Source organism: Phymastichus coffea, unplaced genomic scaffold (genome assembly GCF_024137745.1).
Source record: "Phymastichus coffea isolate CEN01 unplaced genomic scaffold, Cenicafe_Pcof_1.1 PCOF00028, whole genome shotgun sequence".
NCBI classification, from domain to species: domain Eukaryota; kingdom Metazoa; phylum Arthropoda; class Insecta; order Hymenoptera; family Eulophidae; genus Phymastichus; species Phymastichus coffea.
Window position 1 is genome coordinate 1427604 of NW_026706839.1, and position 18573 is coordinate 1446176.

The 18573-nt window shown below is 29.3% G+C and overlaps 4 protein-coding genes across 9 annotated transcripts; 2 read left to right on the plus strand and 2 right to left on the minus strand.

Moving 5' to 3' along the window:
- Positions 1–5: 5 nt before the first annotated feature.
- On the minus strand, positions 6–17653 carry LOC131675655 (acylamino-acid-releasing enzyme-like). 5 transcript variants are annotated; one of them, XM_058954697.1, is made up of 15 exons: positions 17463–17653; positions 8105–8255; positions 7791–8005; positions 7527–7690; positions 7303–7448; positions 6948–7212; positions 6736–6881; positions 6475–6646; positions 6149–6406; positions 5920–6057; positions 5618–5838; positions 5464–5543; positions 5249–5308; positions 4790–5017; positions 4498–4702 (listed from the first exon to the last, which is right to left on the minus strand). In XM_058954697.1, exons 2-15 carry the CDS (start codon positions 8168–8170, stop codon positions 4600–4602), a joined length of 2262 nt encoding a protein of 753 aa, XP_058810680.1. In that variant the 5' UTR covers positions 8171–8255; positions 17463–17653; the 3' UTR covers positions 4498–4599. The 5 variants fall into 5 exon arrangements, with proteins under 5 accessions (XP_058810683.1, XP_058810680.1, XP_058810682.1 ...); XM_058954701.1 differs by lacking the exon at positions 4498–4702 and adding an exon at positions 5082–5113 and having other exon boundaries at positions 4796–5017; XM_058954700.1 differs by lacking the exons at positions 4498–4702; positions 4790–5017; positions 5249–5308; ... (9 more) ...; positions 7791–8005; positions 8105–8255 and adding exons at positions 6–279; positions 368–595; positions 677–756; ... (8 more) ...; positions 3101–3318; positions 3472–3597.
- LOC131662860 (acylamino-acid-releasing enzyme-like) lies at positions 9069–12344 on the minus strand. The gene is made up of 13 exons (XM_058932830.1): positions 12255–12344; positions 11962–12179; positions 11730–11893; positions 11518–11669; positions 11162–11426; positions 10938–11083; positions 10691–10862; positions 10364–10621; positions 10070–10207; positions 9776–9996; positions 9623–9702; positions 9312–9539; positions 9069–9222 (listed from the first exon to the last, which is right to left on the minus strand). The coding sequence occupies exons 1-13, from the start codon at positions 12342–12344 to the stop codon at positions 9069–9071; spliced, it is 2286 nt and encodes a 761-aa protein (XP_058788813.1).
- On the plus strand, positions 14001–16829 carry LOC131675656 (uncharacterized). 2 transcript variants are annotated; one of them, XM_058954703.1, is made up of 7 exons: positions 14036–14110; positions 14196–14325; positions 14387–15197; positions 15274–15920; positions 15989–16112; positions 16222–16468; positions 16755–16829. In XM_058954703.1, the coding sequence occupies exons 2-6, from the start codon at positions 14220–14222 to the stop codon at positions 16436–16438; spliced, it is 1905 nt and encodes a 634-aa protein (XP_058810686.1). In that variant the 5' UTR covers positions 14036–14110; positions 14196–14219; the 3' UTR covers positions 16439–16468; positions 16755–16829. The 2 variants fall into 2 exon arrangements, with proteins under 2 accessions (XP_058810685.1, XP_058810686.1); XM_058954702.1 differs by having other exon boundaries at positions 14001–14325.
- On the plus strand, positions 16767–18573 carry LOC131675660 (transmembrane protein 17-like). The gene is made up of 4 exons (XM_058954716.1): positions 16767–16947; positions 17132–17235; positions 17479–17592; positions 18212–18573. The coding sequence occupies exons 1-4, from the start codon at positions 16860–16862 to the stop codon at positions 18452–18454; spliced, it is 549 nt and encodes a 182-aa protein (XP_058810699.1). The 5' UTR covers positions 16767–16859; the 3' UTR covers positions 18455–18573.

Genomic DNA, 18573 nt, shown 5'->3' on the forward strand with positions numbered 1-18573 from the left:
AAAATAGCAAAATGTGTTTATTCAGTTTAGAGACTTAGAAAATGAATATGACAAGTTTTCATCAAATATTGGAACATATAATGATGACGTCGAGTACACGTTGTCGATATTCTGGTAAAATTAGACGAAAGATGTAATTGTAATTGTATTACTCTTTTTATTCAACGTAACTATAATTATTGATCATTTTGTTCTATAAACCATAAAGCAACATTGATTGAATTGTCAATGTCAACATTATCTTTTCTTAATGAATGATTGTCTTCATATACTAATAATCTGAAATAATTGTAAGTAATATAGAAATAATGCAAACATTAATTAGCAGATTTGCAGATAGTAAAATAAATTAAATTAATGCACTTACTTAGTTGGAACGTTGTTTTCAATCAAACGATTATACCAAAGTTTACCCTGAAATGACGGGACTCGTAAATCTTTCGTTCCAATAACAACTAATGTCGGTATTTTAACTTTATCAACATAGGTGATGGGCGAGTGTTGCAACATTTTTAGCAACAGATTACTGTAGGTGATTGCGTCACCCTCCTGTGGAATTTTCTCCAGTATTGAAAATCCAATTCCAGCGCGGCACCTGCACAAGTTACATTCTTATATATCTAAATATTTAAAATCTCAGAGAAATTATTAATTAAAGTTAAGCAGTTTAAATTACCAGTCAGGGATGTCTGTTGTACTATACATTGAAGCGATGTCAATGACTCCATTCAAAATCACAGCTGATTTGAATTTTTCCTGAAAAATATTAAAAAAAACAAAAATAATTGAAGTTAAATTAAATAAACCCATTGTTTGAATTACTTACTGGATATTGTCCGCTAAGATGAGCAGCCAAAAAACCACCGTGGGATCCACCATAAAGATTAACTTTCTTTGGGTCTAACCACGGATACTTTGCCAGTGCAGTATCGATAGCTGTAACGCAATCACGAACGTCAACATCACCGATTTTTCCAAGAAGATAATCGACGTTGTCTCCACCTAAACCAGTAGATCCACGATAGTTTATTTGCAGAACCCCGAATCCTTGAATAGAACAGTTATATTTCAATTAATTCTGTCTAATAGTGGAGGGTTAAGTAGGCAACTTATAGCATTTCATATACCTAGAAGAGTCAATAAAACATAGTCTGGATAATACATGTTACAGTAGCTAGAATGTGGTCCCCCGTGACCAACAGCAATTAGAGGTGTAGACTTATCTGGTCCGCCGTTTTTTCCGAAATATGTGAAATTGAAATCTTCTACAAAATCATGGAACGGTCGTTAAACAAATTTTTAGTAAATTTGTTTTATTTTTAATAAAAATAATTGTATTAGTTATTGCATACGTACTGACGCTCTCATCAGTCTCATAAAGGTACTCAGTGTGTTCGAACATCAGATTTTCTCCATCTGGTATACTAAATGCGTTTGTGTCTTTGAATAATGTCAATTGTCCAATATTTGGCAAGGCTGAATCAAATTTTCCAACAGTCAATTGCGATGGCTTTGTTAGAGCAAATTTTACCAAAGCTAAATAATTTTTATTAACATCAGCAATCAATAAACTAGTTCCATCTGGGTTATCAATTTCAGTAATAGTCTTGGTCTCTAGAAATGTTAGGTAATTGTTCTCAGTATACGTTATTTAAATTAAATGATTCTGATTTGAAAATTTAGCACTTTAAACTCACCTAAAGTGACGACGTACGACTTGATTATCGATCTTTGAGGTGTACTGAGGAAAATGTACTTGGAATCAACGCTCCAACAATGCTTGGGAAGGTTTTGATTATAAAGTCCATAGAATTTCTTACCATCGGCAATTATTGCCTCTTTTCTTACTGTATCTATGAGTACTTCGGGCTGTTATATAATATGCATATTATAAAATGAGGTTCAAGCATTAATAGTCGGATTTTTTGAGTGAACGCCAATGAAAATGTTAGAGTGATAATTTTATTGTGCTAATAAGAATTTATCTGAAAGAAAAGATATAAATTATAAAAAATATACCTTGTATTCACCATCTAAGTTCATGTACATAAGCCTCTCAACATTATTATGAGCAGGATTGATAGTTCTCTCAATCCATATAAGATACTGTGCGTTTGGACTGATTCGTGGAGATGTGCAAAATAGACCTTCTGATGTAATCTTACCTTTGAATATATTTAATTTTGTTTTAAATATCAAACTTTACAAAAAAAAAACAATATTTCGAATAATAATTGTGAATGTGTACATACAAAATTCTTTTCCTTTTAATTGGAAAATATATGATTCTCTGTTAGTACAGCTATATAAACCTAGATATTTGGTCTTTAATTTATAAGCTACGCCTATTATATCGCTGTCATTAGGAGCCCAAAGAACTTGAGCAGGGAAGTAATCGTTAGGAATTGTCGTGATAGGTTCAATAGTATCTTCGGCAATATTTAGAACAACAACGACAGATTTATGCTTCCCAACTAATTGTTCTCCCCAATCGGGTTTATAGATATATTCGGTGCCCTAAGTGATTAAATGATTTTGATTTTCAAAATGTAAATGATTATACTTATTACATAATCGAGTCTGATTTCTTACGCGACTAGGCTCTTCTTCATCGTTAGATTTTTCAGCTTTAGGCTTAGGTTTTGGTTTTTGTTTATAAAATGGTTCACATTTTGGTAATTTTGTCTCAGCAACATACAATAATCGTGTATTATCGTTGGACCATTGGAATGCATGAAATGTAGCTGTAAGATTGAACCAAATTGAATGAAAAAATATATTTTGACTTGTAAATAATTTTAAAATTAAGATTCTTTGAGAAGGAAAAGTCTTTTACGTTCAGTATAGACATCTCCATGAACATCAAATGCAGATAAATCATAGGATTTATTGAGACACTGTTTATCCCAAATTTCAATGAACTGTTTTGACTTTCCTTCCACTGTGACATCTCTAAGAATAGCCTTCAGTTTTTCATCTTTCGAAAATGTCGTCAAAAGTCTGAAAATACAGAAATTAAAAGAGATCTTTACAATTTATTCTTGAAACGAAGGCTCGTTCTAAAATTTGCTATTACATTAAGCGTCGCATTCATACTCACTCTGTCGTGATATCAACTGGCATATTTTCAGCTATTAGCTCTAACTGCGAATTGTAGCTACATTCTTTCAAGAATTTCTGCTTCGAGTGCTTTTCCATATTTTTCTGAGACCAAATGCTTTGTACCGTAAATGCATGTAGATTCATTGGAATGATACGGGCAGACACAAAAGTTGGTATTTGACACAACCGTTTATAAATATTTAAAATTTTGTCGATCTAAAAACATATTCGAAATAGTTATTGTATTTGCTGTCAAATAGTTTTAAATGAATTTAAAACATTCAACTTCATTAAATAAATAATCGCGATTTAGAAAATTATTTATATAAAACGAATTAGATAATTAAAAAGTATGAGCAATGATTCTACCTGCGTTGAAGACATGATCGAAGTTGCAACAATAATTAGCTGTTATCTAAATTCAAATTTATAGATAAGTCGTTGAGCGATAGGAGCTTGTAGACCAGTTACACCTTAGTTTACTAACGTTAATAACTGAAAAAAAATTCACTGTTGTTAGTTTTATTTCATTAAAATAATTTCAAGTTTTTATTATTCAAATTGTATCGTTAAAATGTAATCAATTTATAATATAGTTATATGATTAACTTTTACTGCTACTGTTATATGATTAACTTTTATTGTTATTACTGTTATTGTTAAAGATTGACAATTAATAATTCATAAAATTTTAAGAATTAATCAGTTGAATTGTCGTAATTTTTCAATTCGAGTTTATTATTGTGATTCCAGTGACTTAATAATCTACATGTATCTAGATTGATATATGAAGTCTTGACGCATTTACAAAATATTTTATCGATAAGTAAATTACAAAACATAATCAGGTGTTACTCATAAACTGGCAGATAACAATCATAAATCTGAAAACACGTATTTATGTATATTCTTAAAAATTATTTCCTCCATGTACTTTGAAAGCTTGATATTATATAAATTTTATAGAGTTCACAAACTTCTGTTTATTTTCAATTAATCGGACTGATGTATTCATGGTCAAAAACCGTTTTCAAACAATTTATACCTCTTTTCACAGATAACATTCTTTTACAGTAACGTTTCAAATGCTTTGAATTATTAATGAGATGATGAGAAAATATGTAAATTGTTGAAAATATATTTGTAAAACTCTATTTTTCTTAAATTTAAGGAAATTGTAACTATAAAAATTATGATATTTTAAAATTTTGCATATTTTTTACTTTGCGTCTTTTTTAATATGGATCTAAGCGTGTTCTAATGTTAAATGATATGGTCATTTAAAAGTAGTTTATCATAAAACATTAAATGGTATAATATTGGGTAAAGTTTTGAGTAATGATTTCAAATAGATCGAAAGTTCGTAAAATATTTATTAAAATTTATTGTATAGAATGTACATAATAGAGCGAACAAAAATAATTATAAAATTCAATTTTAAAAGACTTAATAATTATATTAGGGTATCATAAATTTTTCTTGGAAAAATGAGGAGTATTAATTCGTTGTATGTTCTATAAACCATAATGCAGCATTGATAGTGAAGTCTAGTTCAACTTCATCTTTTAATAATGAATGGTTGTCGTCATATATATACAATCTGAAAAATGTTGATATAGTTATATAATAAACTTTCCTGAGTTCAATTCCAAATACCTATTTATGTTTTCAATTTACAAACACTCACTTAGAAACAACGTTATTTTCGCATAGCCGATAGTACCACATCTTGCCTTGTGGTTCTGGAACTCTCAAATCTTTCGAACCCAATGCAATCAAAGTAGGCGTTTTAACTTTGTCAACGTGCAAAAATGGCGAATGTTTCAACAAAACTTGCATCAACTCAGGATACTTGGAAATACACATTGTTTCTGGCAGTTTTCCAAGATCCCGACTACCAGTTTCTCCGGAACACCTAATAGAAAGGCTTAGAAAATTAATTGAGTTAAATATTTACAAATTTACAAATTATTAAATACTTATAAATGGATTTCCAGATATTTTCAACAACCTATAAATATAGATTTTCTTTTATGTAATTAGTTAATTTTTAATTTTGCGTTAATGATGAATTAAAAAACTGAAATGCACGATGGCAGTATTGAAAATAGTTAAGAATATGATTGAGACTTTAAACGTGTCGTACCTGAACCTGAACTGTTCGCGAAATCTGATCATTTCGTCCAAATTTAATGCACTACGCCTACTGTGAAAAATAAACTCAACTCACAAATTAAAAATGCAATTGTTTTGGTGATCTGAGCATTCATAATTAACGAATTAATGAGATTAAATGTAAAAATTGAATGTAGGTAAATACTCAAGCGAAATAGTTATTTATGTAACTGAAAATATTTTTACCAATCAGGGATATCTGTCAAACTGTACATTGCCGCTAATTCAATTACTGGATTTCTTAGAACAATTGCTCTAAACATATTCTGAAATTATAAAACACATGAAGTAATTTTTGATAAGTTTTTAAAGATTTTCAAAATAAAGAAATATTTCTTACGGGATATTGACCACTGAGATGAGCGCTAATGAAACCACCATGTGATCCACCATGAACGGCTATTTTTTTTGGATCTAACCAAGGATACTTTCCTAACGCTGTAATGATTGCTGTAACACAATCTAAAACATCAGATTCACCAACTCTGCCAATAATGTATTCGACATTATCGCCACCTAATCCTGTAGAACCGCGATAATTTATTTCCAATACAGCAAAGCCTGAAATTTATAATAACAAATGAGCCTAAAATAAATAAAGAATTGGATTGTATGATAATATAGTCTATTTTATTAAATTACCAAGAAATACAAATACTGCATATGTCAAATTAAATTCATTATTGTAAACCGCGTGAGGTCCGCCGTGAATAACTGCTATTAAAGGCGTCGATTTGACAGTTCCACTTTTTTTACCGAAATAGATGAAGTTGAAATCTTCTATAATCATTAAAATGTATATTGACTTAATAAATAACATCAATTGCAATTTTACGTTCTGTATATTATGTATTGAAAATTGAATACGCACTGACAGATTCATCTTTGTCATATACGTATTCTGTGCACTCATACTTAAGAGTATTGCTTTCAGGAAGATATTGAGGTTCCGTAGAGCTAGTTAAATGCAAGTTTCCAGAATAAGGTGCACTTGAATCAAATTTACCAATAAGAAGTTGTGATACTTGTATGATCGAAGTTTTATTAAAAGCTACAAAATCATGTTTGACATCAAAAATGTACAAACTACTATCATCTTCGTTGACTACTTCGGTTATAGTTTTTGTATCTATTGAGCATTTATAACAATGTTATCTCTCAACATGGATAGAAAATGGAATTTATTTTTCAAATTACCTTTATCAATCACGTAAGAAGTTACGTTAAATCTTTGAGGCGTGCTTAAAAAAATATATCTAGAATCTTCACTCCAACAACGCACCGGTAAATTTTGATTATACAGACCATAAAATTTTTTGTCCCCAGAAATATTCACATGGGTTTTCACCGTATCCACAAGCACAGAAGGCTTCATGTTAAAAATTAATATAAATGAATAAACATAATTAATGCGGTAGAATGAAGTGCAGATTAAAAAGTCTCTGCCTTTGAATTTACCACAATTTCGATCCCCCATTGCAAGTGCATAAGTCTTTGTACGTGGTGATGAGGAGGGGTAAGGTCTCGTTCAAGCCAAACAAGACTTTTTCCATTTGGACTGAATCGTGGTGAAGAACAATAAAGACCTTTCAGTGTTATTGTTCCTATGAAGAAACCACAATATTTGTCTTATGTAAAATTCAAATAGTTGTAATATAAAAAAAACATACGGAAATTTTTTCCTTCTAAATGAAAAATGTACGATTCTCTATTTGTACAAAATATTTTTCCAAGATATCTCCGATCAAGTTTGTAAAAGACTCCTACAATTTCGTAAGTATTTGGAACCCAGATTGCTTGCGAAGGAAAATAATTTTCAGGAATAAAGGAAATGGGTTCTATGGAATCATTTTCAATATTCAAAATAACAACGACAGATTTGTGTTTTCCAACCAATTGTTCGCCCCAGTCAGGCTTGAAAATATATTCTGTGCCCTATTAATCCAATAAATAATCAATAAGTGATAGAAAATATTTATGAACTATTTATAATTTTTACGATATTGCACTAATGTATAAATTTACTTTCAAAGATGTTTCATGTTTATCTGACTCATGACTATCAGCTTTTGATTTTCGTTTGTAGAATGGTTCCGATTTTGGTAATTTTTTTTCAGCAATGTACAACAACCTAGTGTTATCACATGACCATTGAAATGTACTAAAAGTAGCTGTGAAAAAAATAAATAAGAATGCGTTGAATGATATGTTTTAATTAAAAGGTGTTACGTATTTGAATATATTAATACAATCAGAGTAAACATCTCCATGAACATCAAAAGCAGATAAATCGTAAGATTTAATAAGATGTTGTTTATCCCATATTTCTATAAACTGTTTTGTTTTCACACCATCTACTATCTCTCTTAAAATTGCTTTCAAATTAGCATCGTTAGATAAAGTCGTAGAAATCCTAGAAAAAATCATAAACGAAAATATTTTAAGAATTCTTGAAAGAATGTATTAACATTTGGCAATTCATATTTATAAAACTGATTGCAATATACACTTACTCTGACGTAACGTCTACTGGATAACTTTCTGATAATAGATTCAAATCTGAATCGTGGAAAAATTCTTTGAAGAATTTTTGTTTTTTTCTTGTTTCTAAATTTCTTTGAGACCAAATACTTTGTATAGAAATTCCTTTTTTATTAGTTCCTATTGTACTTGATTTTAAACTTGCTCTATCAGCTAATTGCTTATAAATATTGAGGATTTTATCGACCTAATTTATTAATATTCAATTTTTTATTTATTACATATATGATAAATTATTTCATATTATTTGTGGACAATAAAAAGACAAATTGATATTGTAACTTACCTGAAGCGAAGACATAGTTCCGACGTTGGAATAATTTTTTTGAAGTGCGTTATCACGACCAAACATTTATCTGATAAAATCGGTCTGGCTATGATGATAAATGCTATCAAACAGTTATAAATCCATCCTTTTACAATTGTAAGCTTTTTATCTTAAAAAAATAAAAGTCATACAATTATTCAACAACATTATTAAATTAACGCTTCTTTAATTCATTACAAAGTTTCTTTAAGGATAAGAAACTTTATGATATAAAAATGTCTTACAATCCGTAAGTAAATGCCAGAGATCCAATAAAACTTTCAATAGAGTAAGTACTTATGAGTTTTACATAGATAAAGAGAATTACAATGTGCGTAGAATATTCAAAACTGTTGAAAAATAGGTATAAATTTATTTAATAGTACATTACGATACAAGTGCGGGAAAGTAGATTCTTGCCTCGTGTACCTTTCCACCCTCGCTTCGCTCGGGCGTAAACGCCACACGAGACAAGAATCTACTTTCCCGCACTTGTATCGTAATGTACTATTATTTTTTATGTTTTTATTAAGGTATAAAAGTAAATATTTTTCGTAAACACATTTTCGGTAAAAAAATACCACTCTTTATTTCCATATTATTTCATTTATACCATAACTCTTTAAGATAGTAACTTATTTTGATTTTTTGTGAATATTGGACCGACAATTCTGGGGCTTTGGTTTGAGGTATAGTATTTAATTTAATTAATTTGGGTTTTTTTTTATTGCTAAACAAACTTAATCTGGAAAGATGTTTAAAGTAATAACACATTTGAGGAATATTTCTAGCATAATCATTTTAATTGTACTGGTTGGATTTTGTAGATTATTATTACATGCTAACATTTTTTAATATTAGTTTTATAAATAATTTTAGGATGGAAATGATTTAGACGATATAAGTTGCTTATATAAGTGTGTTTATTCTTTTGGTCTAGCTCCTATTTCGGTACCTCTTCAGCCATAACGGCAGATTTTCCCAATTCTTTTGATGTGTTATTTATATATTTCAAAAGCCAGAGTGCTGCGTTAATAACGAAATCGATTTCAACTACGTCTTTTGCCAACATATGATTATCGTCATACACGTATAATCTATAAAAGAATACAAATAAAGATATTTTTTCGCTTTGTGTGTCTATCATATTGAATAGTTTTTGCAAAAAAGATGTAATAAAACTCACTTTGTAATAACATCATTTGCTATTAACCGATTGTACCAAAGTTTACCCTGAGATGGCGGACTTCTTAAGTCTTTTGTACCCACAGCAATCATAGTAGGCGCTTTTACCTTACCGGCATGACGAACAGGAGAACGGTCAAACATTTTTAAAACTACTTCGGTGAATTTCAGCTCAGATGATGCTGGTGGTAACGTTTCTAAGAACTGAGTACCAGTATTTGTTGGACACCTATAGAAAATATGATATATAACAAAAGATATAGAATTTTATTTCTAATTTTATAAAATTTATCATAAAAATGTTTCACTAACCAATCAGGAATATCTGTGGTAGTATACATCGATGGAATATCAATGACAGGAGATCTCATTACAACTGCCCTAAACATATCCTGAAATAATTATTACAAATATTTATTCAGAATATTCAAATGTGAGATTACTATTCTCCATAAATCAACATACGGGATGTTGCCCGCTAAGGTGAGCACATAAGAAACCACCATGGCAAATACCATACAAAGTCACTTTTTTAGGATCAATGTGGGGATACTTTTGTAATGCCATCTTAACTGCTGTTACACAGTCAAGAACATCTACTTCACCAATTCTTCCACTCAGAAATTCAATATTATCTCCACCCATACCGGTGGAACCACGGAAGTTAATTTGCAAAATTGCGAAACCTAAAGGTTAATTATCATTTAAACTCCATTTTTATTATTGGACAGCAATCATTCAAATAATCGTTATATATACCTAGTAAAGCGAAAACAGCATGATCCATATTGAATTGATTACAAAATGAATAGTGAGGTCCTCCGTGAGGGACAACAAGCAATGGCATTGATTGTTCTTCGGCAGTTTTCACGCCGAAATAGGTGAAATTGAAATCCTCTAAAATTTTACAATATTATTATTATTATTATTACATTATTGAAAATATTTATTATAGTAAATATATTGAGTCCGTAACTATGACTATTGTTGCTTTTATTCTGCTTTTTCAAGAAAAAACTCAATTTTCATCAGTAATATATGATATGTACTTACTGACTGGTTCATTAGTTTTATATACAAATTCTGTGTGTTCATACATAAGATTTTCTGCATTTGGAATCTGGAGCGGTTGCGTGCAATTATACAAATGCAAATCACCAATATTTCCAGCAGTAGGATCAAATCTTCCTACTACTAGTTGTGGTGGCTGAATCATTGAGAATCTTGTAAATACTACACGATTTTTCCTAACATCCAAGATGCTTAAACTACTACCATCGGGATTTTCAATTTCAGTTACAGCTTTGGTTTCTGAACAAAAAAAAATAGAAAAAGTTAGTATATTATGAAGATTAATGTTATTGTACATCGTAAACATACCTAAATTGACGATATAAGATTTTATATTTGATCTTTGAGGCGTACTGAGGAATAAATAATTCGAGTCATTGCTCCAACAACGTTTAGGAATCGTTTGTCCATAAAAACCATAAAATTGTTTATTTTTCTCGATGGTAATGTTTGTCTTCACTAAGTCAACAACCATGTCAGGCTGGAAAGAAAATGAACATTTTATTTTCAATTTGATAGTAGAGTACATGTTATGAAAATAAAAAATTATGCTGACTGTTTCAACCACATCCCATCTAATATGCATGAGTCTTTGCACATTATGATGTGGCTTTTCTATATCTCGTTCAAGCCAAACTAGATGTTTTCCATCGGGACTAAATTGTGGAGTTTTACAAGCTTTACCTGGACTAGTCAATATACCTTTAAAAAAAAAAAAATTAACATATTACAAATATTACAAAACTTTGTACATATTTCTAATGACATTGAACTACTTACGGAATTCCATTCCTTTTAGTAAGAAAATATATGATTCTCTATTACTGCAACCATAGCGACCAAGATATCTTTTATAGCGTTTATAAGCTACACCAACAATACATTCACCATTTGGGGTCCAAATTGTCTCAGCTGGAAAGTAATCATCTGGTATAAAAGGTAATGCCCAAAATTTGTCTTCTTCGAGATCCAACAAAATAATAGCAGAACGATGCCTGCCCTCAAATTGTTCACCCCAATCAGGTTTGAATTCGTATTCTGTACCCTTTGTAATTAAGATATTATAATTTAATTAATTATAATATTGTAAACAATATTTGTCACTACTATATCGTGATAAAACACAATTTCTTTACCCGTTCTGGTTCTTGTTCAGTTTGATCGGTATATATGCAAGGTTTATATCTGGGTTTTTGTTTATAGATAGGTTCAGTTGGACGCAATTTTTTCTCGGCGATGTACATCAATTTAGTATTGTCTGGCGAAAATTGAAATGAGCTGAATACATCTGGAAGTAAAAAGACAAATTAATACAAACTATTAAGAAAAGTACTTGTATGTTACGTACTATCAGTGTAAATTTCTCCGTGTGCATTGTGCGCAGCCAAATCATAATTTTTGATAAGATGATTTCTATCCCATATTTCAATAAATTGCCTTGGCTTTCCATTAATCACAACTTCCCTAACGATTGCTTTCAACTTTTCGTTTTCCGAAGAAGTTGACAAAACTCTAAAGAATATGGCGCACATTTAATACTGTTTTGTTTGAAGAAATAAAAGCAATCGTATTTTACTTACTCAGTGCTAACATCAACAGGAAAACTCTCCACAAGAGGTTGCAAATCTGCGTCTAAACTGAAATCCTGAGTAAATTTTTGCTTGATGTTTCTTTCTAAATTCCTTTGAGACCAAACAGTCTGAATTGAGATTCCATTTCTTGCTATGGAGATAATTCTAGCGGATACCAAACTGGGATGTTGGCTTAAATATTTGTATAGACCTAAAATTCTATCCATCTGTAAATTGTATTAATTATCAGCGTAAACGAAAAAGAATTTAAAATCTGCAAGGGAAGTTATTGAACAATTTACTTCCGATACTCCTGCGGCTGCAGCTTCTTCTGCAGACACTAATGCAGGCGCAGGAGCTGGTGTTTCTGGTGCTGGTGCAGGCTCTGCCATTTCTAATAATTAACTATTAAAAAAAAATTAGGATAATATATCAATCATTTTAACGTAAATAAATTGCATAGGTAAAAATCGTTATGTAATTGAAAATTAATATAAATAGTGCATAAAATTCTATCACTAATATTACAAAATATGAAATAAAAATTATATAAAAAACAATGTTGACATAAACTTACCTGTTACTCACGCAAGTGTGTAATTTTTAATTTTCCAAATCGATATATAGCTCCTACTATTGCACTTATTATAATACTAAGCTTATGTAGCTATTAATAACACATGATTGGTGTACTTATGTTGAACTAAAGAATTATGTAGCTACAGGACGTTTCTAACTATAGAGGTTGAAAAGAGAGGTTGAAGTTCTCATAAATAACGGGAAAAATTAAGAGGGAAGGAAGAGGTTCGATTGGATGCCGCGAATAATCGCGGACGACTGATCAAAATCTCTGCCGATCGAGATGAGCTGCTGTTGCTTGGTTGCGTGAAAGAAATAATAGCCAGGTCAGGCACGCCTCGTTTGCGCTGAATTGTTGGCACAACAGCAATGTTAAAGTGGAATGCATCATTCTCTCAACGAACCATCAACACTTACGATCTTCAAAGCCAGCACAATTATTTGGATAGCCGTTGACCCAAGCACTTGAGCTAGATCCACTTGGCGGAGTTCGTAGTTCTTTTAGTATGAATGGCTTCTTTTTTTATTCAATAGAAAGTTTTTCTTTTGAATATCGTAGCTTTTTTCACTAAAAATTCCAGATTTTCGACAATCAAAGTATGAAGAGGGATATAGAAAAAGCAGTTCACAAGTTAAAAATGTTTTATGAGAAATTGAAGATTATTCGCGAATATCTTGAGATTTGTAAACTTAGTACTTGAGTACCGGTTCAATAAAATTTGGCCTCTTATTTTTAAAATTGTTCGATTTAGAAAGGGACGCGATTGAATCGGGTCAAGATCGATCTACGATCAATCAATGATCGAGTTTTATTTAAAAATACATCAAGGTGTGTCATATTTTTGACGTTACGTAATGTGAGAAATATTATAATCACTTTTGCATCGAAATAGGGATGTATCATTTCTATGTGACAGTTAACGTATTTTTACATCAATACAATTCTGCGCAAATTTCACTACTAAAAGGATTTTTAGACAGCATTGCATGCTTAAGATATTCTTCAAATACTTATTTCTTACAGTTCAAAAATTACTTTTTGAATCCTTATTCACTTTTCAACAATTTCAACAATTAAAAATTAATATTTAAAACGATTAATTGTCATTAAAGAAGTTGTGCTTTTAAAGCTGTAATATTTTTAGTTAATTAATTATTATCCGAATATTTAGATAAAAAATATAATTTGAAATTATTAAGCTAGATTATATTAATTTAACGCTATGTTAATTTCAATTATTGAGCATTCAATTTAAAATTAATCGACAAACACGCTTGGTGAATATTTTTTAATAAGTATTAAATGAATTCATATAATGGTGAATAAGTTGTCAATAGATGCCAGCACTAGACTCTAAGTAAGAAAGGCATTGTTAATCCTCTAGTTTTCATTTAGACTCCATGGTTCTGCCAGTGCCGACTGCTAAATTTTCTATTCATGTGTTCTTGAACTTGATTAGTGGAGACTATAAAGTCTCTATTCTCTATGTCTTCAATTTTGGTTATGTTAAGAATAGTAGAAATAAAATTTTAAATTATCTCATTCTGAATTAGTATTAATATGAATCATTAACTATTGGTACGATTAAAAAAATACTATATAAATAATATTGTATCTGAACTGACGAAGCATATTTTTTTACTTATATTTTATAATTTAAAAGTCATAACCTCAAATTTATTTGAAAATGTTTCTAAGAAAAGTTTTAAAATTGTCATCCTGTTTAAAAGATGTGCCATTAAAAGCGCAAAATGTGTTTGCGTATCACTTATCTCATGTCGAAAATTTAAAAGGTATAACTTTAAACTATATATTGTTTACATTGCTAAGATATTGTTTGAAATATTTATTTAGATGTAAAAGATATACAAGAACCTGCAGAGGATTGTGACAGTAAGTTAGAAACAGATTTAAAATCTGGAAGCCTTTCAAAAGTATTAATCACTTTACAAAATAATAATGATAAAATAAAAGGATCACATCTTACAACAGCAATGTCAACTTTTTATTATTTAATAAAAAAAGAGGCTTTTAATATTACTGGTGATCATACAGAGCCTATAAATATAGAATGGAAGCAGCATTTGTTTTTTAAAGAAATGTCTAACATTATAAAATCTAATATTAACAAGTTAAGTGGTCCTGAAACTGTGCAGATATTATATTACACAAGAAAATTAAAAGGGACATTTGAAACACATCAAATTCTTATCGAGCAACTCCATAAAAACTTGAAAGATTTATCAATCCAAGATTTCAGATTAATATTGTCATTATTTAAAAGATCAGAAAGAAGTAAATACCTTGCAAATTTGGAAAAAGATATGATAAAAAACTTCATCATGACAGTATCAACAGCTCATCAAAAAGATAATATTGACTATCTTGCTAATGGATTGTATTTTTTGAGTTGTAATTCAAGTAAAACTTGCAATAACTTATTAAACTTATTTGTTGACAACTTATGTGATTATAAAAATGATATACCAATAGAAAAGGCCATATTAATACATGAGTCTTTATGTTCCTTGTTTTATTTTCCAAAAAGATCATTAGAATTAATTAAAGTAATTCAACAAAATATGTTTGACAATATTGATGCAGTACAATCTACTCATATTAATTATATTATATTTGGTATTTCAAATCAGATAAAATCAAGAAGGTGCAAAAAATTAAAGAATTTAATTTTTTTTTATTAAAAAACATATTTACAAATCCAAATGATATTTTGATTTCAGTGGAATAGAACACTTTTATAATGCAGCTTACGTTGACAAGTTGATACAAAAAATAATCCATCATGATGCAGGTTTTGAAAGTGCCTTAAGTTGTTTAAAATGTTTGAATACTATGAGACACTATAATGTGGAAATATTGAACTATGTGTGTGCTTCATATTTTGAAAAAATAACTATGAAAAATGAAAATATTGCAAACCTTAGTGGAAAACTTTCAATAATAATATCAGGACTGGCACATACAAATTATAAATCAATGTTTTGGAATGAAATTGAAAATTATATCATGAATAATCAGAATTTATTGAAATATAATCACGAGACATTGTGTATTTTAGCTTTGAATGCAATTTGCCTAGACTGTTATCCTAATGATATTTTAAATAAACTTTTTGACAGTACTTATGATTTCTCAAAAAATACTTTCCTACATTGGACATTTTCTAAAATATATCAAAAAATAGAAACAAATCAGTCATATAAAGGACCACGACCAACAACATCACAAGTTCAATCAATAAATGAAATGTTTAAGAAAGCTGTTAGAGCTAAAAAAATGTTTCCCTTATTATCTTATCTGAATAAAGCTATCGGTGATCAAGCTTATATAAAAACTAATTTAGGAACAAAGAAATTCCATATAATTGGTGAGTATGTTTTTTGTTTCTAAAGCAACTTTCTTAGACAATATTTAAAAATACAATTTTGCTGTCAGATCATGTTGTGGTTTATGATAAAGATGACCTTCCAATTCATCTAAACTCTGAAATCTACTCAAGTACAAAAATTGAAGATGTAGAATACTTAGAAGACTTCAAAGTTCCTCAAGGAAGCAAAATGTAAATATTCTATTTATTAAGATATGATTAAAAAATATATTATTAAAATTTTTTATTTCATTAAGTGAACCAAAGGAAAAAAAATACTAATTTGGATTTATATTTTTAGATTTGCTATAATCCTTGCACCATCTAGTTGGTATTTCAGAAATAGGAAGCAATTGATAGGGCCCTATGCAGTTTTCAAGACTACATTAGAAAAAATGAATTATAATGTTGTGGATATAAATTTTATAACATGGAAAGAAATACCTGATGAAGAAAAAGCATTGTTCTTATTATCAACAATCAACTCAAAATTAAAAACATCTATAAACACAACTTAATTGAGGAATTATAAAAACTTGTAAAATATTGTAAATATTTAGTACTTTTAATAATTTTGACATTTGTTGCTGAATTATTGTTACATTGAATATTTTCATTTATAAAATAATGTGTACTTTGATAGTTAAATAATATACAAAATAAGTTTTCTCTTACATAAAAGACTATTTTTTTAATAAATACAATTTTTTTAATTAAAATTTCTATGCGCTATTCTAAAATGCTGTAATTAAATTTTTTCTTTAATTTTTTCATAATATCAACATAACATAGGATCTCTGACATTTATTATGATTGTCTCAATTTCGAACGCAGGTGTGTTATAACTAGATGTCTTCGTTGCCTAGCAACTGTTTTGGATCAAGCAGTCAAACACAGAGATAGTTTGCGATGCGCTTTTTAAACACTTTATTATGAAAAATGTGGAAATCGTCGATCATCACAGCATCAGATCGCATTTTTCCCGGTTTAGCTCGTCACGATACAAAAAAGGAATTTTACGATATTGGTATATGCAACTCAATTTGATTATGTTGGCATTTAAATAATTTAAAAAAATTATAAAAAATTTTATCATGAAATTTAGTAAATACAATAATAAAATATAAATATTAATCAAATAATTAAATTATTTGTAATCAATCGAAAAAAATAAGCATCAAAACCACTTATAATTTATTTTTTTTCAATAGGAAATCAGATCAAATCTAATTTACCTCTACAAATAGCTCTGTACTTCAACGTACGCTATTATCCCGTATGGGTATTGTTTCTGATCTACTACTTGGATGCTAAAGTATGAGATTTTCGTCTACATAGTTACTTTTTTATATACGTATAAATAAAAGTAAACTAGATCATAGTTATTGTCGGTGACGATATTTTGATTTTATCTTACGAACTATTTCGAGAAATTTTAACATAAATTGAATTAAACAGAACTTATAGAAAGTAAAATATAGAATTTTTCAGTTGACTTAATTATCAATAAATAAAGTATTCCAAAATAATCCATATAAATACCTAAAAATTGTTGCAGTACTACGATTTATCACAAGTATACAAGTTTGTATCTGTGGCAGCTTTTTTGGCTGTAACAGTTTTGGAAGGCACCAGACTTTACTTAGGATATCTTGGCAATCTCAGTGAAAAAGTAAGTTGAATAAAACTTGAAAATGAATATAGATAAATACATCCAACACTTCAACCATATCTTAAAACAGTATAGATAGGTTAGTGAATGAATAAATTGTCCGTCACGCAGCGTAGTCGCTGGAAAAATTTCTCTCGGGGTCCCTAGAAATTATTCCCCTTAATATATAGTAAAATGATTTTTAGGGACCCCAAAATACATTTTTCAGTGACAAGTGGCAATGCTGCCCGCTGTTGACACCGCGCCCGTCGTTGAACTGCAGACTAATAGCTTTGGCTTTTCGTATGCAGATTTCTTTTATTTGAAAATCACTAATACCATATGTCAGAGCGAAAGTGAAAATTTGAATATCACATTGACTTTAATGCAAAAGTGAATTATTGCTTTTAATTTTTCAGCAACGATTAAAATCAAGTTACATTTTTTATGAAAAACCAAAATTTTTCAACCATTTACGTAGAATGACTTAGATTATATCCAAATACACAGTTTACAAAGACAAATTAGTAATTTGTATTTTTTAATTTGATATTTCATAAGAATATTCAAAGTTCATCTTTAAAATTCGTCATTAGTTTCCAATGCTATTAATTAATCTTACATGAGAATATTTTTACAGATTCCGGAATTAGCTAGTTTTTGGCTGATGTCTTTGCTTCTTCAATTACCATTGGAAATGTTTTTAGTATTCGATCGTAATTCTATTTACTATCCTAATGAAAGAATTTTCAATGTAGTAGCATTCACATTTTTAGCTATTGAAATAGTAACTGGCACATTTGTTTTGAAAAAATCAGCGGATCATCATGCGAAGAGGTTTTACATGGCTCAAATGTACGGAATCGAAGATACGATAAAATAATCTCTAATTATGTTGTAGCTTAATTAAAACTTTATTGCCTTTTTTATGAAAATAACTGTATTTCAGACAATATTTGTATTAAACTTATATAATTAAATAAGGTTACTCGATTGATTACT